General features: G+C 36.7%; 1 protein-coding gene and 1 pseudogene across 1 annotated transcript in view; one reads left to right on the top strand and one right to left on the bottom strand.

The window, feature by feature from the left end:
- Positions 1-213: 213 nt before the first annotated feature.
- LOC145240201 (uncharacterized) overlaps positions 214-23,151 on the bottom strand; it is an 86,020-nt gene continuing 63,082 nt past the window's right edge. Inside the window, exon 3 of the mRNA XM_080103786.1 lies at positions 214-588. Within this exon, the coding sequence (XP_079959912.1) occupies positions 214-588 (375 nt within the window). The remainder of the gene's footprint in view (positions 589-23,151) is intronic.
- Positions 16,411-16,549, top strand: LOC145240471 (U2 spliceosomal RNA; annotated as a pseudogene).

Genomic DNA, 23,151 nt, shown 5'->3' with positions numbered 1-23,151 from the left:
TCAAGGATTTTTCACTGGTTTTTAAAGTTTTTCAGGGCATTTGCCAGACAAAATTCGTGTTTTTAAAACAAAATTTTATATATAAACAATGATATAATAAACCAAAAAAGTTAATTGACAACAGAATGAAATAGTTTTAAGGTCACAGGTATTTGCATGAAGTTCTCTAACCCACAATAAAAATGGTCAACTATTTACAACTTAAGTTCACCATTACACTTTGCTATTCAGTAATTTTTTATTCATTTCTTCTTGTTTAGTTTGAAGTATTTTCAGCTTGACCAGTCCAGTATTTTTTTTTTTCAGATGATGACTTTCTGAAAGCATTCCTGCTGCCTTGACCCGGTCACAGATGATCCTTTGTGCGACTACAGTCTCATCCTTCATATTCTGCGCCTCTATTTCTTTGTTCACAGAGAATCCTTTCTCAATACTGGCTTGGTTATAGGAGAGCAACTTAGCAGTTTTCAGAACTTGAAGCAGCTTACCGTAACAAAGATCAGCAGTGTAAGCTGTGAACAGTTCATTAAGCCTGTCAACTTCACTTCTGTGGTTGAACCCAACAAATTTTTCAAATCCAATAGATATCTGCTCAAGAAAGTAACACATTGTTGCATGACATTATCACAGTCCTCTTCCTTTAACTTCCTCTTGTGCATAAGAATGTTTAACACACTTTTAAATTGTCTTCTACACTCTACCTGTTTAATGCCCATTGGTTTTGGGTTGAGAGAAGAAGCTGTCTGATAATGGCATATGACAGTGGGCATTTATTTAGGAATTTCTCTGACACACTTTCAAGAAATTTAATAGACTTAATTCTGAAGGCAAGTCATTGTCTCTCAAATACTCCATCCTTTGCGACTTCCTTGACGCTCTTCTTTTGTAAAGAACCCAACTCCTACCTCCTTGTAATTAAACCTCAAACTCTTTCTTTTTCGAATCTCTATGGATTATAAAGCAAACCCTCACATTTTTTTTAATTTTGTACAAGTAAAACAAAAAAATTCAGTTCGTATTATGTAAATGGTGTTTACAAACAATATTGTTTTGAAAAAGTGCAAAAAAATTAAATAAATTACATTTTATTTGAAATGTTACAATGCACAAATGCAAAAAATGGAATATCCTCCACCCAAAATAAAACAATTAAGAGCCAAATTAAGTTTTAAAATAAAAACTGTACAGTGAAAAGATTTCGCACTTGTACATGTTAACTAACATTCTTCCGTTTTTCCTGGCGGAATTCTCTTAAAATGTAAACACGGATTTGCACAAGTGCCAAAATTAAATAACTCCTCCACAAAAAAAAAAACAACGAAAATAAGTAAACACAGAATTTGTCTGGAATGTTTAACTGCACAAGTGCGAAAATTCATCCACCAAGAAAAACGCATACGTTTCTGAAATGTGCACAATTTTTTAAAAACTTCAAGGAACATGGAAACCGCGAATTTCTTTCCAACAAGATGTCACCATCGCCATATTATTTCAAATCCGCTCATAAAATTGAATTTTTGAGATCAGAAAACTGAGCCAGATAGGCATAAAAGGAACTTTTATTAGCTGCAGTAAAATATTTTTTTCATTTGAAATTTACACCATTTTTTTCCTTTTGTGGCTTTTCTACTAAATCTCCTGTGTTCGTTTTACTTTTAAATTTTGAATTTCCGGTATTATGAATACAAGAGTTACGTCCCTTAATCAAGGAACTACCCGATATTATTATATGGAAAACATCCAGTTGTTACGTGATAACGGGACGTAACACTTGTATCCTGTGAGAAATTCCATATACAACCACCATCTTTCTTTTAGGCCGGCCATACAGCTCTAGTAGCCGGTATGTGATTGGTTTAAATTTTAATGTGTCAGGTGATTTGACTTGGTGCCTTTTTTGTATTCATGCGATTATTTTTCAGTCTAAGAAAAAACACAGAGCGGGATAGACTCAAACCACATCGGTTCTCTCTCTAGGGAGCCAAGACAATTCCTTCATGGACATCAAACAGTCGGTGAACGAAGGACACTTCTCTACAAGCAGAGACAACTTATATTGCTGAATCTATTAAGATCAAGGATGACATTGAAGAAACTGTCTGTCATGTTTATTGTCCAAATATTGGATCTTATCTCATTTCTTCTTGAGTCCCGTATGGAAGCAAATCGGGCCATCGTTTTGCTAAAGGACAAGAACTTTCATTGCTGTTATTTGTGAATAAATTTTGAGTTTAAAGGTATGGCTTTTGTTTATGCAATTCATTTCCTTCTGCAGGGAGGAAACTGAGTATGTAGGAAAGAAATTTTTTACAATCTACAGTAATACAATGTAATTTCAGAACAATGGATCCCGATTTTATTTTGTATATTAAAAAAATATTTATATTTATATTTATTGATACTTCAAAAATAATTTAATAGTATTTATTTCGATACAAATATTTACTGGACAAAAAGAATACAATTTCCCAGGCCTTTTCAAGACATTTTCAAGATGTTTTCCATATTTTTAAGGCTTTTTCAAGGTAATAGAAATAAGGCTTTTTCAAGGTAATAGAAATAAGGCTTTTTCAAGACAAAAGTGTAAATTCAAGGACTTTTGAATTTATTCATTTTACTTCAGTAAGTTTTAGGAGATCAAGGGAGCTAACTCCTCCTGGAGCTAACACTTGATTCCGTTATGATTTAAATTTATATCCGAGGGCTCTTATAAGAATAGATGTTGTTCCCTTTATGTCTGCTATTTGCATTTCGTTACAACTTAGTCTTCCAGTATTGCTTCAAAGTATTTCTGAAGATTCTATTTTATTAAGCCAGTTGCTCCTATCACAACCGGTATAATGTATATTTCTTTCAGAGATCATGTCGTTTTTAGATCATTTTTTAGGTCCTGGTATTTTGTTATCTTTCCCGTTCAGCTCTATTAAGGTCAAAATCAAAGGCATGTTCCATATTAATGTCTGGCTTGATGGCCCTGTCTTTTATGTATCTGCCCGCCTGTATGTCTTTGTTATAGAACACTGTCACTTTTCCGTTTGAGGTTATCGGTGGTGGTTCATGTTCCCAGATGTCCGTCGTTTTATTTTACTTCAGTTGAAGTTCTCAGAAGTCAAGTGGCCCACAACCTGGGGCTAACACTTGAAGTCTATATGAGATACATAGATATTCGAATGTTCCATTAAAATTCTTTATCTCTCAAACATTGAGTACAAAGAAATTTAGAACATAATTCCCCTCTCCACAACCATTTTCATACGTTGTAGTATATCTTTCATTTTGGTCTCTTGGTCTTACTGAATTCCAGGACAAGAATTTATCTAGTCTGGTGGAGTATCCAGTTTCGTGCTATTACTTGAGATAACATCACTTGGAGAAGGTGCACCATTCCTCGGAAAAGCAAATGTGGGTTAGCCATAGAGAGGAGATCTTATTTGGGCAGTGAATACTATGTGGTTTTGAATATTTTGTCAGGGTTTACTTCTATGGAGAAAGTATCCTCATGCCAGGTTGTTCTGACAAATCCCTGCACAGAGAGACCTTAGACACTCGGGGATAGTGTCTAGTAGGTATTCAAGTTCTCTGTGTGCGAACCCTGATGGCGTTTTAAATTGATGACTTTATCGTTTTGTGATGTCATCACAAATATTTATTCTCTGGGGATTAATTAGGCCGGGTTTCGTCAAGAGGGGAAGGTCGATTTTATGGTGTTATGAAGTAATTATGAAAGAAAATACTGTCTCTTTCCAACAGGAATCTATAATATAAAGGAGAATTGTATCTGTGTGTGGGTCCAGCTAAAGAGAAAATTGATGGGCGGAGGGGAGAGAGGGGTCTTAAGAGCAGAAAGGGAGGAGTAAAGAGAGAAACATAGAGATAGACGTTTTAATCTAAATGTTACATTTTTGCTCCGGGCAACGCCAAATATCCTTGCTAGTAAATAATCAAGTAACAAAAGGGCGACGTTGCTCATTAAAACAGAACGTACTAGACAGATTAAGTAGGTGTGTCTATACTAAATTGAGGACGCGTTCTCGACAATTAGTCCGTTGAGGTTTCTTCTGGTCCTGACCTGTTGGGCTGGTGTATGTTCAGTTTCAAGAGATTCGCCCTCCCATGCTTTACCTTCTATCGGAGGGGGGATTAGTTTATTACTAATTGTCTTAGCCACTATTACACGAAAATGCCGACGGGGCTACTCAAGAAATTTTTATAGAGTAGAGCGGACTAATCTTAGTGTGTTGATTTTTAAAAATTACACTTGATCTTGTATCTAACTTCTTTTTTTATTGCATTTTCACCCCGAACAGGTACAGTGCCACTTTGATATAGGGGGGCTATTATTAGGGACATAATTTATAGGGTTACTATGTAGGAAGTTAGGTAGCAAGATATCTGTTTACATTACACTTGAACTTCTACATGTCAATACAATCAGGGAAACAGAAACCCGGAAGGGAATTCCAAAGTCTGGCAGTCATGGAGAAGAAACTATTATAGTAGATAGCGTTCTTACATTTAGGGATTTCTACTGTGAAGGGGTTGAATTTTTCTGCTTTTAAGGTTCGTCGGGGTTTTTTACAAAAAGTTCAATTGACTGACCCCTCTGTCCCTCCACCCACTAGAACCCTTTACGATGGAGGAGTTAGTCATAAGGTTGATGTTTAATACAGGAGAAAATCCAAATTCCCAAAAAGAACATTTGGACAGGATTATTGCGCCCACTGCAGAATTATTTCTGCGCTTATCGAAGACAGAAACGGTGAAGTGTAGTATCCGATACTATACTTTACTCTAAAACAAGAAAGAAAGGAGGAAGCAGAGTTGTGAGATTATAATAGATGCTTAAAGTCCAATATTTTTTAAGGCAAAACAAAGCGCATATTCATAAATCAAAAAAATTGAAAACGTTTGAATTAATACAAAAATTACAATTCTGAATTTTGGGGATGAAGGATTATTGTTCATATTATTTGGATTTATCGGACTATTATTTTCATCTTGAGTGTTATTTGTGCAATATTTTGGTCGATGTAACCTTCTACCTTCTTCAGCTGTATGAGTCGCCATGTTTGATATTGGACATGACGCTTTATACACGTTTAAGTCAAAACTCATTTCAAATAATACAAACCATGTTTTCTCTTAAATTTACCCTGCTTTTCTGTTTTACCAAATATATTAACATGTATGTTTGATTACCAAATTACTTACACACCCAAAAAAGGTTGGAGATTACATCGACTAAAACGTTGTGGAAATACACTTAAGATGAGAACAGTAGTCCGATTACTACTACTACTACTACTACTAATACTACTACTACTACTACTACTAATAATAATAATAATAATAATAATAATAATAATAATAATAATATCACGGTTAAATTTGCAGCCGACACGGTAAACATCGCCGTGTCGGACATAACTTTGATGAGACTATTCCAATATTTTTCTCGATTTCGATATAAATAACTATTCTCGATCCCGATACAATAATCGATTCCTATTTTTTTTTAATATTTAACCGTTTTACTATAAAGCTTTTGTTGTTATTTTTATTCTGTTTTTATTTGTTTGTTTGTTTGTTTGTTTGCTTGTTTTGTTTTTAATTTTCAGATCACCGTAAAAAAAACATGTGCATATTAATATTGTAACTTTTTATATAATTTTACTTTTTTTTAAAATTACCTCCCTTTAAAATTAAACATAATACTTAAAGAAATGTTCTGTAATTCATCCTTTTTACATTAAATCATAACGATTAACAGAAGTTGTCGAAAATAAGATAATCGTTGATTTAAGCCAATGACCGGAAGAAAACAATATAAAATGATTGACTGTCAGATATTAAATTAATTGGCGACTGAAGTCGGGTTATCTAACCGAGAAAAACAAATATGGTTGATGAGAAAAAATAAAATTATTGTTGACTGGAACTACTTAGAAAAAGGAAACACCACGTCGTCGAATAAAACGTTCTGAGAACGTTGCTAAATTGACAGTGAAGTCCTACAGTGGGCGTTTGTAGGGGGATACAAATTGTTATATAATTATAACTTTAAATTTATATCGTCTGTTGATTGAGGATTTTAGCCCAAGAAAATAACACTCGTCTAATTTCCGTGCTTTTCTCACCAACCCACGCTCTTTCACTGCCATCGACAATAAAGACATATGATATTTTCATAAAAATGGTATAAAACATTATAATTTTCATATATTAATCTGTTATTCTTTTATAAGCACAGCAAAAATACTGCAGCTTCAAATTAATGTAAAGTGCTCAGTTACGTCTGCTGTTGCATAGTCGTAAAACGTGTATATTACATACCACTGCGTCTCTTTAAACGTGTGAACAAAATATGCATATGTCATGTACGTACAAATCAACGCTTTTACATAAAATGTATATTCAGTTATTTTATGTGTATATGCATATACTACGTGTTGTGTGTCTTGTAGTGTATATACTCGTCATCAATAGTGTATTATAACTGTTGTGGAGAGGCCCACTAATTAACATCAGTGGGTGAGTGAGATATATAAAGGTATCAATCACCAATACTTTTACTTTGCGTGTTCTTTTTAATTATTTGTGCAGACGCAACAGTGGCGACGGGAATTCGAAAAAGACTTACGCGGGAAAATCCACTACTAAACTCAACAGTGGTGTACGAAAAATACTTACTCGAGAAAGATTGAAAAAAAGAAAAACGTACTTGAAGAAAAAAATCTACTGTTGAACACAACAGTACAATCGAGGACTTTGAAAAAGATTTATTCGGGAATTCACTGTTAGACACAGCAACAGTATTCGAAAAATAATTTACGCGGAAAGTTATCACTGTCAAAAGAAAAACAAAAGAAAAACAAACGAAAGTAACTACAAAATTGTCGAATGAGATATTCGAACACTGGATACTTGAAAGCAAAATACCAATAACCATTTCGAAAGTTAAAGAATAGATGTTTTCGCTAGTACACCGTGAACTAATTTATGCAAATTGTCTTGAAGGAGAAAAGTGATTTCTTTTCAGCTGTACCAAGAAAGGATTTTCTTAAAGAATTCTTGTACGTAATCAAAACTTAACGGATTAAGAGAAAAAAAATAAAATATTTTTTTTATCCCTCAATAGAAAAAGGGAAAAAGAAAGGGTCAATGCAAAAAAAAATAATATATTGATAGAATTCGGTTGACACAAATAAAAAAGAACCTAAAAACGGTTGTTCGCATTATTGTAAAAAGTGAATTCGTAAAATAGACTGATTTTTCTAATCTTTGGGAAAAAACAAGATGGAGGAATTCGCTAAAATAATTACACAGTTCATGCAGAATCACCAGATCCTACAAAAAGAACAGCAAGCGCTACACGCAGAAAGAGACGAAAGACAAAATGAACGACTCATAAAATGCCTAGAAAGGCAGGAAGAAAGGTTCGCGCAGATGCAACTTGAACAGAAAGAACTGTTATAAAGATTAACAGCTAATTCCATACAAGAAAGTAATACAATCTTTTCCAACACAACAATTGTTAACAGCATAGATGTGCTCACATACCTACCGGAAGAAGATAAAACTTTTGAGGCATACTTCAAGAGGTATGAAGATATTTTCGAAACAGATTGCGAAAACTGGCCAAATGGAAAGAAAGTAAGTTTATTACTTCGAAAGCTTGGTACCAGTGAACATTGCAAATTTGTTGATTTCATATTACTAAGGAGAACGTATCAGATTTCGCTGAGACCGTAAAGAGTTATTTGGACCGAACATGTCTCTTTTCCACAAGAGATGGTCATGTATGAATCTTAAGAAAACTGGTGAGCAGGACTACCTGACATACGCGTCAGTAGTAAACAAAAACTGTGATAACTTCAAATTATCGGAACTCACGGTGGACGATTTCAAATGCTTAATCTTTGCACAGGGTCTAGTATTCACAAAAAATTCAGAGATCCGAAGACGCGTTCTCTCAAAATTAGAGACAGAACAAGGCCTGACATTGCAGAAATTAGTAGAAGACTGCCAAAGGTCAGTATCACTAAAAAGAGATTCCAGGGATATAGAAGAAGCAGGAGTGGCGTACATTAGGAAGATTAAAAATCATTTCAGAAACTCAGGACAAAGAAATTTTGAGACTAGTCAAAATTTAAAAAAATACTCAAATTATAGATACTCAAATTATAATAACTATAGAAAACGAAATTACGATAATAGTCAATATAATAACTACAGAAAACGAAAATTACGATAATTATCAAAGGAATTATAAAAAGACAAAAATATCAGGTGCTACAATTGCCATAAAGTTGGACATCAGAGTGTTTGCTGCAGAACAAAAAATAAAGTACACCAAATGAGAACAAACGACAAAGGGAAAAATAATTTACGAAAATATGTATCAGTAAATATTTTCGACAAACAAGTGAAATTTCAGCTGGATTCTTGATTGGATTTGTCGTTAATAAACGGCAACACTTGGAAAAGCTGGGCAAAAGTCAAGTAAAGGTGCACGAACAGTGACAGGAGACGAAATAAAATTCGAAGGAGAGGTCATCCTGCCCATTAATTTAAATGGCACGATGAAGAAATTGAAAATCTTCGTAATTAAAGAAAGCAAGAACCTAGTAGGAATTGACTGGATTGAAAAATTCAATCTTTGTGATAAACCAATGAACGCTTTTTGTAGAAAAATAACCAGTTGCACTCCAACATCAGAAAATATTAAAAACGAGCTAAAAAAAGAAATTCCTAGAAATATTTACTACTGGACTGGGAAGATGCAATAAATTTAAGGCTTCGTTCAAGCTAAAAAAAGGATGCAACACCGGTGTTTAAGAAAAAACGGAACGTACCGTTCGCCGGTTTAGACAAAATAAATAGCGAGCTAGATAGACTCAAAAAACAGGAATCTTGTCGAAAATCGAAACTAGCGTCTGGGAAGCCCCTACGGTGTACGTAAAAAAAAGTCAGAACAAATTCGAGCCTGTGCAGACTTTTCTACAGGCCTAAACGATAGAGTAAAAGACCACCACTACCCTTTACCAAGCCCTGAGGAGATATTTGCCAGACTAAATGGTGGCAATTTTTTTCAAAAATAGATTTGTCCGAGGCCTATTTACAAATTCCGATGGAAGAAGAATGCTCAAAGATATTATGCATTAACGCGCATAAAGGGTGTTTCAAATACAACCGTCTACCCTTCGGAATCAAAGTCGCCCCGGCGATTTTCCAACAAGCAATGGATACAATGCTCAACGGGATAGATTGTGCTTGTGCATACCTGGATGACATAATCATCAGGAGCACGTCCATAAGTGAACACCAAGAGCATCTAAAAGAAGTATTCACAAGAATAAACGAATACGGATTCAAGGTGAAAGAAAACAAATGTGAATTTTTTTTAGACGAAATCAAATATTTTGGGCAAATAATAAATAAAGACGGTTGATGCCCAGACCCGGAAAGATCGACAGCAATTAAAAACATGCCGGGACCACATAACGTGACGACTCTACAGAGTTTCATAGGTCTCGCAAACTACTACCAAGTATTTATCAAAGGAATGCAAGACCTAAGAGCTCCGTTTAACGAGTTATTAAAGAAAGAAACACCATGGATATGGACAAAAGAATGTCAAGACGCATTTGAGAAAATGAAAAAGACGCTGACGTCCGATCTATTTTCAACCAATTACGACCCAAAATTAGAAATAAGTGTTGCGAGCGACGCGAGCTCGTATGGTATAGGAGCATGTATACAGCATATCCTGCCAGATGGATCGAAGAAACCTATAGCTCACGCCTCAAGGACACTACTTTCGGCAGAAAAGTCTTACTCTCAAATAGAAAAAGAGGGGTTAAGCATTATTTTCGCGGTGACGAAATTCCACCGTTACCTGTATGGAAGACACTTTATACTGGAAACAGATCACAAGCCCCTAGTGACAATTTCGGCTCAAAAAAGGGCTTGCCAGTAGATACGGCAAATCGCCTACTCCGTTAGGGTACGATCTTGCTAAATTATGACTTTCAAATAAAATATCTGGGTTCGAAAAAAATAGGTCATGCGGATGGCCTGTCAAGACTTATACCGAAAATGGAGGAAACCCTTGAAGAGTCAGTAATTGCAGCCATACGTTCCAATTATGAGGAAAAAACATGGTGGCGAATATAATAAAAGAATTACCAGTCACGTTAACCGATATAAAAAGGGAGGCTGAAAATGACGATGTCATCACATACATAAACAAAAAAATAAGGGAAAATGATGAAAAAATGCAAAGCCTATTTTCCGTATGCAATGATGTTTTATTATATAGTGAAAGAGTTGTTATCCCGAAAACCTTGCAGAAAAAGATCTTACGTGATTTTCATACAGGACACCCGGGTATAAATAGGATGAAGGCACTTATGCGGAGTTACGTTTACTGGCGTAACATGAATCTGGATATTGCACTAACAGTAAACAAGTGTAAAGGCTGTGCGTTCGTCGCAAAGGCATCGCCGATAGTACATAAACCTTGGAAAAAAAACTGACCATCCATGGTCACGCATTCATATAGGCTTTGCTGGACCGACCGAAGGACAATACTATCTAATCGTAGTAGATAGTTTTTCCAGATGGCCTGAAGTAAAGGGTTTCAAGAACCCGACGACAAATAGCACAATACGTTTTCTGCATGAAATATTTACACGTTTTGGTGTGCCAGACATTATAGTCACAGATAACGGAACACTATTTACATCAAATGATTTCAAGGACTTTCGTGACACTTTTCAGGTAAAACATATAACTACACCACTGTTCAACCATAGATCAAATGTATCAGCGGAAAGGTTCATAGACACGATAAAGCGTGCACTTAGAAAACCAATAGGGACTCCGACGGATACAGCACTACAACAATTCCTGCAAATATACAGGATAACTAAGAACCCAAATGGACCGTCGAAATTATCGCCAGCAGAATTAATGTTTGCTAGAAAAATAAAATCACCATTTGATAAATTAATACTAAAGCAAGCAATCGTCCATCAAACTACACACACATCACGTAAAAGGTTTAAACCTGGTGATCGTGTATATTTTAAATGTATGAAAAATAATATTTCATATTGTGAGTTTGGTACGGTAGATAAACGTATCGGCGACTTGGTCTACATGATAGACATCAAAATACATCAAAATCAATTGAGAAAACGTCATATAAAAGACAACGAACATGACAAACCTGATGAAAAGGAAGATCCAATTGATATACTATACGAAGCGTTTGATATCGAACCACCACAAACCATGCCCGAACCGAGAAGATCGCGAAGGAAAAGAAAGTTGACAAAACCAATTATAATGAACCTCAAGAGAAAAAGATATTGAAATCTACACGACTTCAAATCTTGGGAGGGGGTGTTGTAGAGACGCCCATTAATTAACATAGGTGGGTGAGTGAGATATATAAAGGTATCAATCACCAATACCGAGGGAGTTCTGCAACGACCGCCAAATAGACAAGACGCTTATGTTGCCTCCAGTAAGACATGCAACACGCCACCTGCCGGAATATCTCCAACTGAAGTATATCTGAAGACATGTAAATATGCATATAACCTTTCTGCCTAATATATTATTGTTATACCTTTACTTTGCGTGTTCTTGTTAATTATTTGCGCAGACATAACAATAACCTTATACGTCATCTCGTCTTTTGCGTGTGTACGAGTGTGGGTGTCTGCATCCCCAACAGTTTAATAGATGTATGAATAAACATATTATCTGCATGGCGCACAGACAAAGGGGACATACCTCTTACAGTTCCATGGTTCCCTTCGGTCGATGGTGGTTTAGTAGTTTGCTACTCTTATCTTGAATGATAATTGGACAACATTTGTGTTGATGTAACCTCCGGTCTTATTCAGATGTATAAGTCGACATGTTTGATATTGAACATGACGGCATATACCGATTAATCCCAAACTTAGTCCGATTAATCCAAATAATACAAATCACGTTTTTAGTCACATGCAAGCGACTCTATAAGTCACTCCGTCGGTCGGTTTATTCTTAATAGATGCTGTTCTTAGCTTTTTAAGCTTTTCTTGGCTTTTTGGCCCAGATCAAAGTGTAGTATCTGTTCCGGCAGATACTGCAAGCAAAGACCATATGTGGGGGCGACCCCACATATAAGACCTTGGTCAATGTAGGGGCAACCCTTCATACCAATTGTCACTATCCAGCTCCCTTACTCCCCGGGGAGTTGGTCCCCATTTCCCCTTAACTCCTCACATTAAAAATCGGCCTTGTGCCTAATTTGCTCGGTGGGGGAGCAAATAAATACCATCTGTTCCGGCAGATGCTGCACTTAAGATAATTTGTACCAGTCAACGGAGGGGAAACCCTCTATACTGGGACAATTATTATTTTTGGTAACCAGAGTGACCCCTTTTAGGGGAGCTGGTTTTTACCTCACATTAAAAACGGCCTTGTGCCTAATTTGCTCAGTGGGGGAGCAAATAAATACCATCTGTTCCGGCAGATACTGCACTTAAGATAATTTGTACCAGTCAATGGAGGGGAAACCCTCTATACTGGGACAATTATTATTTTTGGTAACCAGAGTGACCCCTTTTAGGGGAGCTGGTTTTTACCTCACATTAAAAACGGCCTTGTGCCTAATTTGCTCAGTGGGGGAGCAAATAAATACCATCTGTTCCGGCAGATGCTGCAAGCTATGACTAGCTATGACTAGCAAAGACCAGATGTGGGGGCAACTCCACATGCCTGACCATTAACCAGCTCCCATTTCCCACCTCTCGGGAGCTGGTCCCCTTTTTCCCTTCCCCCTCCCTTCACTCCTCACATTAAAAATCGGCCTTGTGCCTAATTTGCTCGGTGGGGGAGCAAATAAATACCATCTGTTCCGGCAGATGCTGCACTTAAGATAATTTGTACCAGTCAATGGAGGGGAAACCCTCTATACTGGGACAATTATTATTTTTGGTAACCAGAGTGCCCCCTTTTTGCCTACTTTTAGGGGAGCTGGTTTTTACCTCACATTAAAAACGGCCTTGTGCCTAATTTGCTCAGTGGGGGAGCAAATAAATACCATCTGTTCCGGCAGATACTGCACTTAAGATAATTTGTACCAGTCAATGGAGGGGAAACCCTCTATACTGGGACAATTATTATTTTTGGTAACCAGAGTGACCCCTTTTAGGGGAGCTGGTTTTTACCTCACATTAAAAACGGCCTTGTGCCTAATTTGCTCAGTGGGGGAGCAAATAAATACCATCTGTTCCGGCAGATGCTGCAAGCTATGACTAGCTATGACTAGCAAAGACCAGATGTGGGGGCAACTCCACATGCCTGACCATTAACCAGCTCCCATTTCCCACCTCTCGGGAGCTGGTCCCCTTTTTCCCTTCCCCCTCCCTTCACTCCTCACATTAAAAATCGGCCTTGTGCCTAATTTGCTCGGTGGGGGAGCAAATAAATACCATCTGTTCCGGCAGATGCTGCACTTAAGATAATTTGTACCAGTCAATGGAGGGGAAACCCTCTATACTGGGACAATTATTATTTTTGGTAACCAGAGTGCCCCCTTTTTGCCTACTTTTAGGGGAGCTGGTTTTTACCTCACATTAAAAACGGCCTTGTGCCTAATTTGCTCAGTGGGGGAGCAAATAAATACCATCTGTTCCGGCAGATGCTGCAAGCTATGACTAGCTATGACTAGCTATGACTAGCAAAGACCAGATGTGGGGGCAACCCCACATGCCTGACCATTAACCAGCTCCCATTTCCCACCTCTCGGGAGCTGGTCCCCTTTTTCCCTTCCCCCTCCCTTCACTCCTCACATTAAAAATCGGCCTTGTGCCTAATTTGCTCGGTGGGGGAGCAAATAAATACCATATGTTCCGGCAGATACTGCACTTAAGATATTTGTACCAGTCAATGGAGGGGAAACCCTCTATACTGGGACAATTATTATTTTTGGTAACCAGAGTGCCCCCTTTTTGCCTACTTTTAGGGGAGCTGGTTTTTACCTCACATTAAAAACGGCCTTGTGCCTAATTTGCTCAGTGGGGGAGCAAATAAATACCATCTGTTCCGGCAGATACTGCAAGCAAAGACCATATGTGGGGGCAACTCCACATATAAGACCTTGGTCAATGTAGGGGCAACCCTTCATACCAATTGTCACTATCCAGCTCCCCTACTCCCCGGGGAGTTGGTCCCCATTTCCCCTTCACTCCTCACTTTAAAAATCGGCCTTGTGCCTAATTTGCTCGGTGGGGGAGCAAATAAATACCATCTGTTCCGGCAGATACTGCAAGCTTTGACTAGCTATGACTAGCTATGACTAGCAAAGACCAGATGTGGGGGGCAACCCCACATTTCTGACCTTTAACCAGCTCCCATTTCCCACCTCTCGGGAGCTGGTCCCCTTTTCCCCTTCCCCCTCCCTTCACTCCTCACATTAAAAATCGGCCTTGTGCCTAATTTGCTCGGTGGGGGAGCAAATAAATACCATCTGTTCCGGCAGATGCTGCAAGCTATGACTAGCTATGACTAGCAAAGACCAGATGTGGGGGCAACCCCACATGCCTGACCTTTAACCAGCTCCCATTTCCCACCTCTCGGGAGCTGGTCCCCTTTTCCCTTCCCCCTCCCTTCACTCCTCACATTAAAAATTGTCCTTGTGCCTAATTTGCTCGGTGGGGGAGCAAATAAATACCATCTGTTCCGGCAGATGCTGCACTTAAGATAATTTGTACTAGTCAATGGAGGGGAAACACTTTATACTGGGACAATTATTATTTTTGGTAACCAGAGTGCCCCCTTTTTGCCTACTTTTAGGGGAGCTGGTTTTTACCTCACATTAAAAACGGCCTTGTGCCTAATTTGCTCAGTGGGGGAGCAAATAAATACCATCTGTTCCGGCAGATACTGCAAGCTATGACTAGCTATGACTAGCAAAGACCAGATGTGGGGGCAACCCCACATGCCTGACCTTTAACCAGCTCCCATTTCCCACCTCTCGGGAGCTGGTCCCCTTTTTCCCTTCCCCCTCCCTTCATTCCTCACATTAAAAATTGGCCTGGTGCCTTATTTGCTCGGTGGGGGGGCAAATAAATACCATCAGTTCCGGCAGATACTGCAAGCTATGACTAGCTATGACTAGCTATGACTAGCAAAGACCAGATGTGGGAGCAACCCCACATGCCTGACCTTTAACCAGCTCCCATTTCCCACCTCTCGGGAGCTGGTCCCCTTTTTCCCTTCCCCCTCCCTTCACTCCTCACATTAAAAATTGGCCTGGTGCCTAATTTGCTCGGTGGGGGAGCAAATAAATACTATCTGTTCCGGCAGATGCTGCAAGCTATGACTAGCTATGACTAGCAAAGACCAGATGTGGGGGCAACCCCACATGCCTGACCATTAACCAGCTCCCATTTCCCACCTCTCGGGAGCTGGTCTCCTTTTTCCCTTCCCCCTCCCTTCACTCCTCACATTAAAAATCGGCCTTGTGCCTAATTTGCTCGGTGGGAGAGCAAATAAATACCATCTGTTCCGGCAGATGCTGCAGGCTATGACTAGCTATGACTAGCAAAGACCAGATGTGGGGGCAACCCCACATGCCTGACCTTTAACCAGCTCCCATTTCCCACCTCTCGGGAGCTGGTCCCCTTTTTCCCTTCCCCCTCCCTTCACTCCTCACATTAAAAATCGGCCTTGTGCCTAATTTGCTCGGTGGGAGAGCAAATAAATACCATCTGTTCCGACAGATGCTGCAAGCTATGACTAGCAAAGACCAGCTATGACTAGCAAAGACCAGATGTGGGGGGCAACCCCACATGCTTGACCTTTAACCAGCTCCCATTTCCCACCTCTCGGGAGCAGGTCCCCTTTTTCCCTTCCCCCTCCCTTCACTCCTCACATTAAAAATCGGCCTTGTGCCTAATTTGCTCGGTGGGGGAGCAAATAAATACTATCTGTTCCGGCAGATACTGCAAGCAAAGACCATATGTGGGGGAAACTCCACATGTAAGACCTTGGTCAATGTAGGGGCAACTCTTCATACCAATTGTCACCATCCAGCTCCCCTACTCCCCTGGGAGTTGGTCCCCATTTCCCCTTCACTCCTCACTTTAAAAATCGGTCTTGTGCCTAATTTGCTCGGTGGGGGAGCAAATAAATACCATCTGTTCCGGCAGATGCTGCAAGCAAAGACCATATGTGGGGGCAAATCCACATATAAGACCTTGGTCAATGTAGGGACAACTCTTCATACCAATTGTCACTATCCAGCTCCCCTACTCCTCGGGGAGTTGGTTCCCATTTCCCCTTCACTCCTCACATTAAAAATCGGCCTTGTGCCTAATTTTCTCAGTGGAGGAGCAAATAAATACCCTTTTCTTGGCCTTTTGGCCAAGATCAAAGTGTAGTATCTGTTCTTACTACATGCTGTACTTATGTTTGTAACTTTGTGATATAAAGTGGGGAGATCACTTTTCTGTATTAATTTAATGTAAAATGATCACCCACTTTACAACCAGTCAGTCTCAAAGCCATTCAAGTCATTCTCCAGATCATTCAAGTTGTTTTTGAAGGGTTCCAATTATTTTTTAAGCATTCAGGTCATTCTTAAGGTCATTCAATTCATCGGAAAGTTAATTAAAGTCATTCTAAGTCATTTACTTTTTATTTATTTAAGTCATTTCAGCCCATTTTTCGGTCATTTTAGTTTATCTTTAAGAATTTAATGTCAATCCTACATTCACGCATTCATTCATTACACAAGAGCACGCGACTAATAGCTATCGGCCTTGTTTTTTTAAATTCCCCCTCCCTTTTCTGTTTTACCAACTATTTTCTCATATATACTTGCTTACTAAACATGGCGACTTCCAAATAGAACGACAATAAAAGAAATAGTTCTATGCGAAACAGTAACTCATTTCAGTTTACTTTTGTTTTATTGGTTGCATTTGTTCGGACTCGCCTGCCAAGTTGATTTCCTAGTCTTCACAATTTAGCCATAAAGCTTCTTTTTAGGTCCTTAGGACGTAAATTAATGACCCACTGTTGAGCGGATCTCCCTTTAACCAGCAACTTTTCTTCTTGATGTGTTCACCAGCCTAATTTTTTATCAAAACATCATCGAATCTCTGACGTCAGCTTTCACGTCTGCAGAATGTCAGCCTTTGTTTATTGTTCTAAACTATTCTTGTATTGCCAGCATAGCTAAATTAGCTGAGTCTTTCCCATCGTTTGAGTCCCAATTGGTTACACTACGACATATTTTAAAGAAACTGGTAATCAAAACTCAAAAGCAAACGTGGACGTTTGTGAGGCGACATCAAAAGAAAGAATTAAGAGAGTAAAAAGTATAGGCACCGCCAAAAATGGCCGAAAAATCAAGTTGTTGTTGTTGTTTTTTAAAACGAAATTACATTTATTAAAATCCATTATTTCTGAGTGACTTTTTTTTCCAGAAAGATAAAACCCTGAATTTTATCATATACAAAACAGAATAATGTAAAACTTTTTCTACTATTTTTAATTAAATTTGAAATGTTAAATTTTCCCAAAAAGTTAACAATTGACATTTTTTGTCTTGCACAAAAAACGTACATAAATATTAAAAAAAAAAAAGGTTTTTGAAATAATTAATTTATTTATTTGTTGTCTAACTAAGATTAAGGGTGATTTTCTATGAGAATATGCAAAAATATTATAATATAAGTACCTGGATTTAAAATAATTCCACTTATTCATATAGACAACCAGTAACTTCGCGTCGATCTAAACAATGTTTACGTTTGTACTTAATAAAAAGCAAACTATGGAAAACCAAACAGACCAAAAAAAAACTTATTTTTCAGTGACGAAAATTTCAATGTATTATTAACGCTGAGGCTGGCCAGTACCAGATGGGTGACCATTTGTATAAGTTTGGTTTTTAATGTGTATGTGTGTGGTCCCAGGCTCCCCAAAATGGAGGGGGGCAATTTAAAGCAGAATAAAAAAAATTATTTCAGCGCGTTTGGTCCACCGTAGTCGAAAGGCGGCAAACGTTTTCAAACGGGGTCGTAAAAATGATGCTATTTTTAACACAAAGGGCACAATATTTATCGAATTTTTTTTTTGTATCGATTCTTCAAAGCATGCCTTGTTTAATAATGGTTATGCATTATTCGGCCCGCTAAAAAAAAATTGTTAATTTATTCATCAAAGATTTTAAAATGGCTTTTTTCGTGTAAATATTTTTTTTTTGTTCTGCTTAACTTAAATTAATTATTTTACTTAACATATTCACCGAATTTCACACTTCAAAACTCAAAAGCGGGATAATTAAACACAATCGAAGTTCTGATATTCAGACGTCAAAATAAGGTATGCAAACAAGTTTTTTTATTTTTTTTTAAATCTATAATCCTGTCCATTACAACAACACAATATGTTTTGTTCAGATTCAGATGATTATTTTAAGCATATTTGGAACCCCCTCAAAACAAGGGGGAGATTTGTAAGCAAAAAAGTATATATATATATATATATATATATATATATATATATATATCGTTTATGAAAAATAAGTACACTGTTATAAAGTTCATTCTTCTCTTAATAATCGCTGAAAATTTCGTATTGATTGGATAATTACCTGATTTTTGGTAGATTTTTAAAAAGACGGTCCGTCAAAAAGTACTTACCTGCCCCCCCCCCCCCAGTTTTGGCGGTGCCTAAGAAAGTAGATCTTCAATTAACTTCTAGCAGCCTCATAACTATTGTTTTTCTTATTTAATATTATTTATTTAGTCCTCAAATTCCATAAATTATGTTTCTGAAATAGAGAGGATAATTTAGCTATCTAACATCTGATTGGTCTGATTGGTTAGATTTTAACTTTTTCCATCAAGTGGCTTCGTGCTTTGTCTTGGGCGATTTCCATTAATAAAAGAAGACAAATAAGACAAATAAATTAAAAAGTGTTTTTACCTGGTGTGTATGACTAGAATTCCTTGCGTTATGCTACCTTGGGTGATGAACCCGCTATATAAAAATATGATGATACTAACAAGGAGACCCTATGTTGCTCGGAATTTAATGAGGATCAATGAATGCTCCATACTTCTAATATTCTTATTGTAATCAAAATCGATGAAATCGTCCATTTTTCAATCAAATCGATTGATTGTCTGCTCTAATCGGGAACCCACCACGGTGCACTCGTCGGAAGCTTCACATTCCTCCTAGCAGTAACTTAATCCATAATACATTTTAGTCTACATTGCACTGTAGAGAAACTACTGTTGATTTTACAAAATTATTTTATATAATGGCTTTAAGTAATGTTTAAAATGCAAACGTCAAGTGTCGTGCTTCGATATTACTCTCGACAGAAACATTCATTGCGAACGAGCTCCTGCCTTGTCAAAGACCCTACTGTTTCCCTGTGCGACGATAAAACTTCTTAAATGCACTTGTGCTGTTAGGATGTATAAGGGTGTTAACTAGGACTGTTTCTTCGTTGATCGTATTTTTTCGATTATCGATTTCAGATACTTATCGGAGGCATTCCTATACAAAACATATCTAAGAACACTCCCAGACACATAAAATACTTTTGCGCGAAAATTTAAAAAAATAATTCGCTCCAACCGTTTCGGAGTCCGTAAGGAACGCGCTCACGCATACAGATACGCACACACAAATACAGACATAGACATGCACACACAAACACAAACTGACAAACACACAAACAGACAAACACACAAAAAGACAGACAGACACATATGCAAGGTGCCTTTTATATATCAGTAATATATAAGTTATAAATAAGTATATATTGAAAGAAAAAATATATATATTAGTATATGTTTATATATTAGTGTGACGTCATTGTTTTAAGTATAACAGAATACTAGTTATGAGAATGTGTGATGTTAATTGAGTCGTGCGATGAAGTACGTGGTAGATACGCTAGAGAGTTTCGAATAAAAAGATGAAGTGCCGAATAAAGATCTTCATTACTCCTCGTACAAGAGCTGCAAAATGGGGATCCAAGAATTAGTGGCGAATGTAGAGAATGCATACGTATACATTTTATCAGCAGATCAACAAAGAGAGAATCGGCAAGATTTTAATAACTAAATCATTCTTAAAGATTTTTATGCTCTTAGGGGTGCTGCCATAGACAGTTTTGTCATTTATATAGATTTGGAAAGTAATTAATAAGGCGTCGCTTGTGTTAATATTATGCGCTCCATAAACAAATATGCGTATGGGTCTCTCGGAGATAAAGGGTCCGATCGTTGTTAAGACATTTTTGCACATTAAAAAAAAAGCAAAAGAACTAACTCTTATTGGTATTTTCTTTCTGTCTGTTTCGAACAAAATTCTCCGTAGTTACATCCATCGATAGCTTGACAAAACCATACTGCAATAAAATAAACATGGATTCATTACTTGCAAAATACGTTTGGAGAAAATAAGTTCCTATATCTGAGAAGTGGGACTTCAAAGTGAACGGACGTTGTGTTGTAGGACTCCAATACTCTACGACAGTGTAAAGGAGACGATACACTTACAAAATTACTATAGCGGTTAATGTCAAAAAGTAAAACCAAATACCAGAGCAAATAATGGAGTTAATCGTTGTTTTATATAAAAGTGTTACTATTATTACAGTCACAAAAAAGAAAAAGATAAGAAAAGAAAAATAACTCCGCAACGGTAACTAGCAGCACTACTGTGTACGAAGTTGAGAAGAGTAATCTGACTAATTAAAATACTTCAGAGATTGCAGAAACTTCGTTCTCTTAAAAGAATATATCGATTGTAATTATCTCTATTCTAATTCAATAAAGTAGAGTTTGAGCTGATTGACACAGATTTTATAATTCGACATTATTTAGAAACCTGGTAAATATACATAAACAAAATCACATAATGATTTATGTACAGTGATAAAATGCACCATTTAGGTTTTATTTATGAAATAATCTCTGATATGTACCACCGTGCAAGGTAGATGATGTATTATTTTGTCTGGTCATATATATATATATATATATATATATATATATATATATATATATATATATATATATATATATATATATATAGGTATATATAAAGGGAGAGAGAGAGGGGTTATATATAGATAGATAGATGTGTACGTATGCTTATATAGGTGTGTATATATATATATATATATATATATATATATATACTTACATATACATATATTTGTATACATATTTACATATATTTGTATACATATTTATATGCGTGTATATGTGTCTATATATATATATATATGTATATATTTACATATACAGATATATTTATATATTCATATATTTTTATAGATATGTGTTTATATATTTATATATGTGTATATACATTTATATATATATATACATTTATATGTATATATATATATATATATATATATATGTGCGTGTGTGTGTTTATATGTGTGTATGGGTGTGTGTTTATATGGGTATGTACATATTTAAATATACTTATTTACATATATGTGTGTGTATATATGTGTGTATGTGCGTGTGTTTGTATGAGTATGAATTCTAAACGAATAGTTTGAGGTACTCGCTTCTCAGAACTATTTATGCGCATTAGTAAACGCACTTACATAGATGCATTTAATGTTCAAGTGGAATTCTGTGAATACTTTTACACCACAAAACCCATTGCTCTTCGCATGTAGATCTTCCAGTGCACAAAGAAGTGACACGATGCAAACATGCGATGCTCTCGAGAAGAATGCACACCCACAGGCAAGCCACATGCACCGGTTCTTGCACCCCAACACCCCATCCCTCGTTGATGTAGATTTGTTCCCGCATGTCATCTTCTCGGTAGACGCATGCTAAGTATGCCTCAATGATTGATGAGAAGGATCTGCTATATCTGATAGCAAACCCTGACTATTTTCGCCTTGTCATCAGAACATCTTTTACTTCTAGTAATATAAGTATATATCCAGTCTATACATTTTTAAAGAGGGGGGTGTTCTGTAACTCAAAGTAATTTATAGGCAATAGTTTAATAGTCAGTTTAGCTTTGTGTATATTCATACACGAAGCCAATTTTCAGGTTACGAATACAACCGAGCTCACACAGGAATTCTTAAACTGGAGTTCATGTAAAAGCAGATAAACCGATTAATTATCGATCATTCTAAAATTTACTTGGAATTAAAAACTTACTAGATCGAAGAAATATATATCATTATCTACCATTTTAATTCGCTTTTCGTTTTTGGCAGAATTTATACGTTTTGATATTTATATCTTATATGTCCGAGAGATTCGTTGAACGATAATTACGGAAAATATTCGTTTATTTGATATTTTCTTTGTCTTATTACTGAACTAGCAGTTCAGCCCGCCTTTGCTCGGGCCCTATGTACTGTTCATAACGTTATGTGCATATGTATATATTAAAAAGTGGGCATATGTACAGTAATGCCTTTCTATATAATAGACTTCCTTAACTACTATAGAGAAAAGTTACAAAGGACTGCAGAGGTAAAAAAAAAAAATTTAACTTTGACCCCAATTTCGACCCCTTAACATTTATTGTTTTGGGCTCAAATCAAATTAAAATATTTGACTCATGTCCAAGTAACCTACATCTAAAATTTCATGTGTTTAGACCCAAGATTGGGAGAGGAGTTTGGTAGAATCTGCAAAGGTTAACTATATAAACCTTGACCTATTGGCAGCAAACTTTCGCTCCAAAACTGATTAAAGATCAAGCTGCATGCCTGAGTATCAAATATTTAGACCCCAAATTGGATTATTAGGTTGCTAGAGACCGCAAATGTCAAATCTTTTGGATTTTGACCCTTTGGAAGCATATTTTCGGCCAAAAATGGATTAAAATTTTGCCCTATGTCTGAATACACTTTATGTAAAATTTCAAATATTTAGACCAAAAACTGGCTGAGTAATTTGGTAGAGACTGCCGAGGTCAATTTTTTTAAAAACTTTGATCCGAATTTTGACCCCTAAGCATTTATTGTTTTGGGATCAAATCAAATTATAGTTTAATCCATGTCCAAAAAACTAATATCTAACATTTCAAGTGTTTAGACCCAAAATTGGCGAAGGGGTT

This window comes from Euprymna scolopes, chromosome 19, assembly GCF_053919585.1.
Source record: "Euprymna scolopes isolate OS-2025 chromosome 19, ASM5391958v1, whole genome shotgun sequence".
Taxonomy (NCBI): Eukaryota; Metazoa; Mollusca; class Cephalopoda; order Sepiida; family Sepiolidae; genus Euprymna; species Euprymna scolopes.
This window is presented reverse-complemented; position numbering and strand designations above follow the sequence as displayed.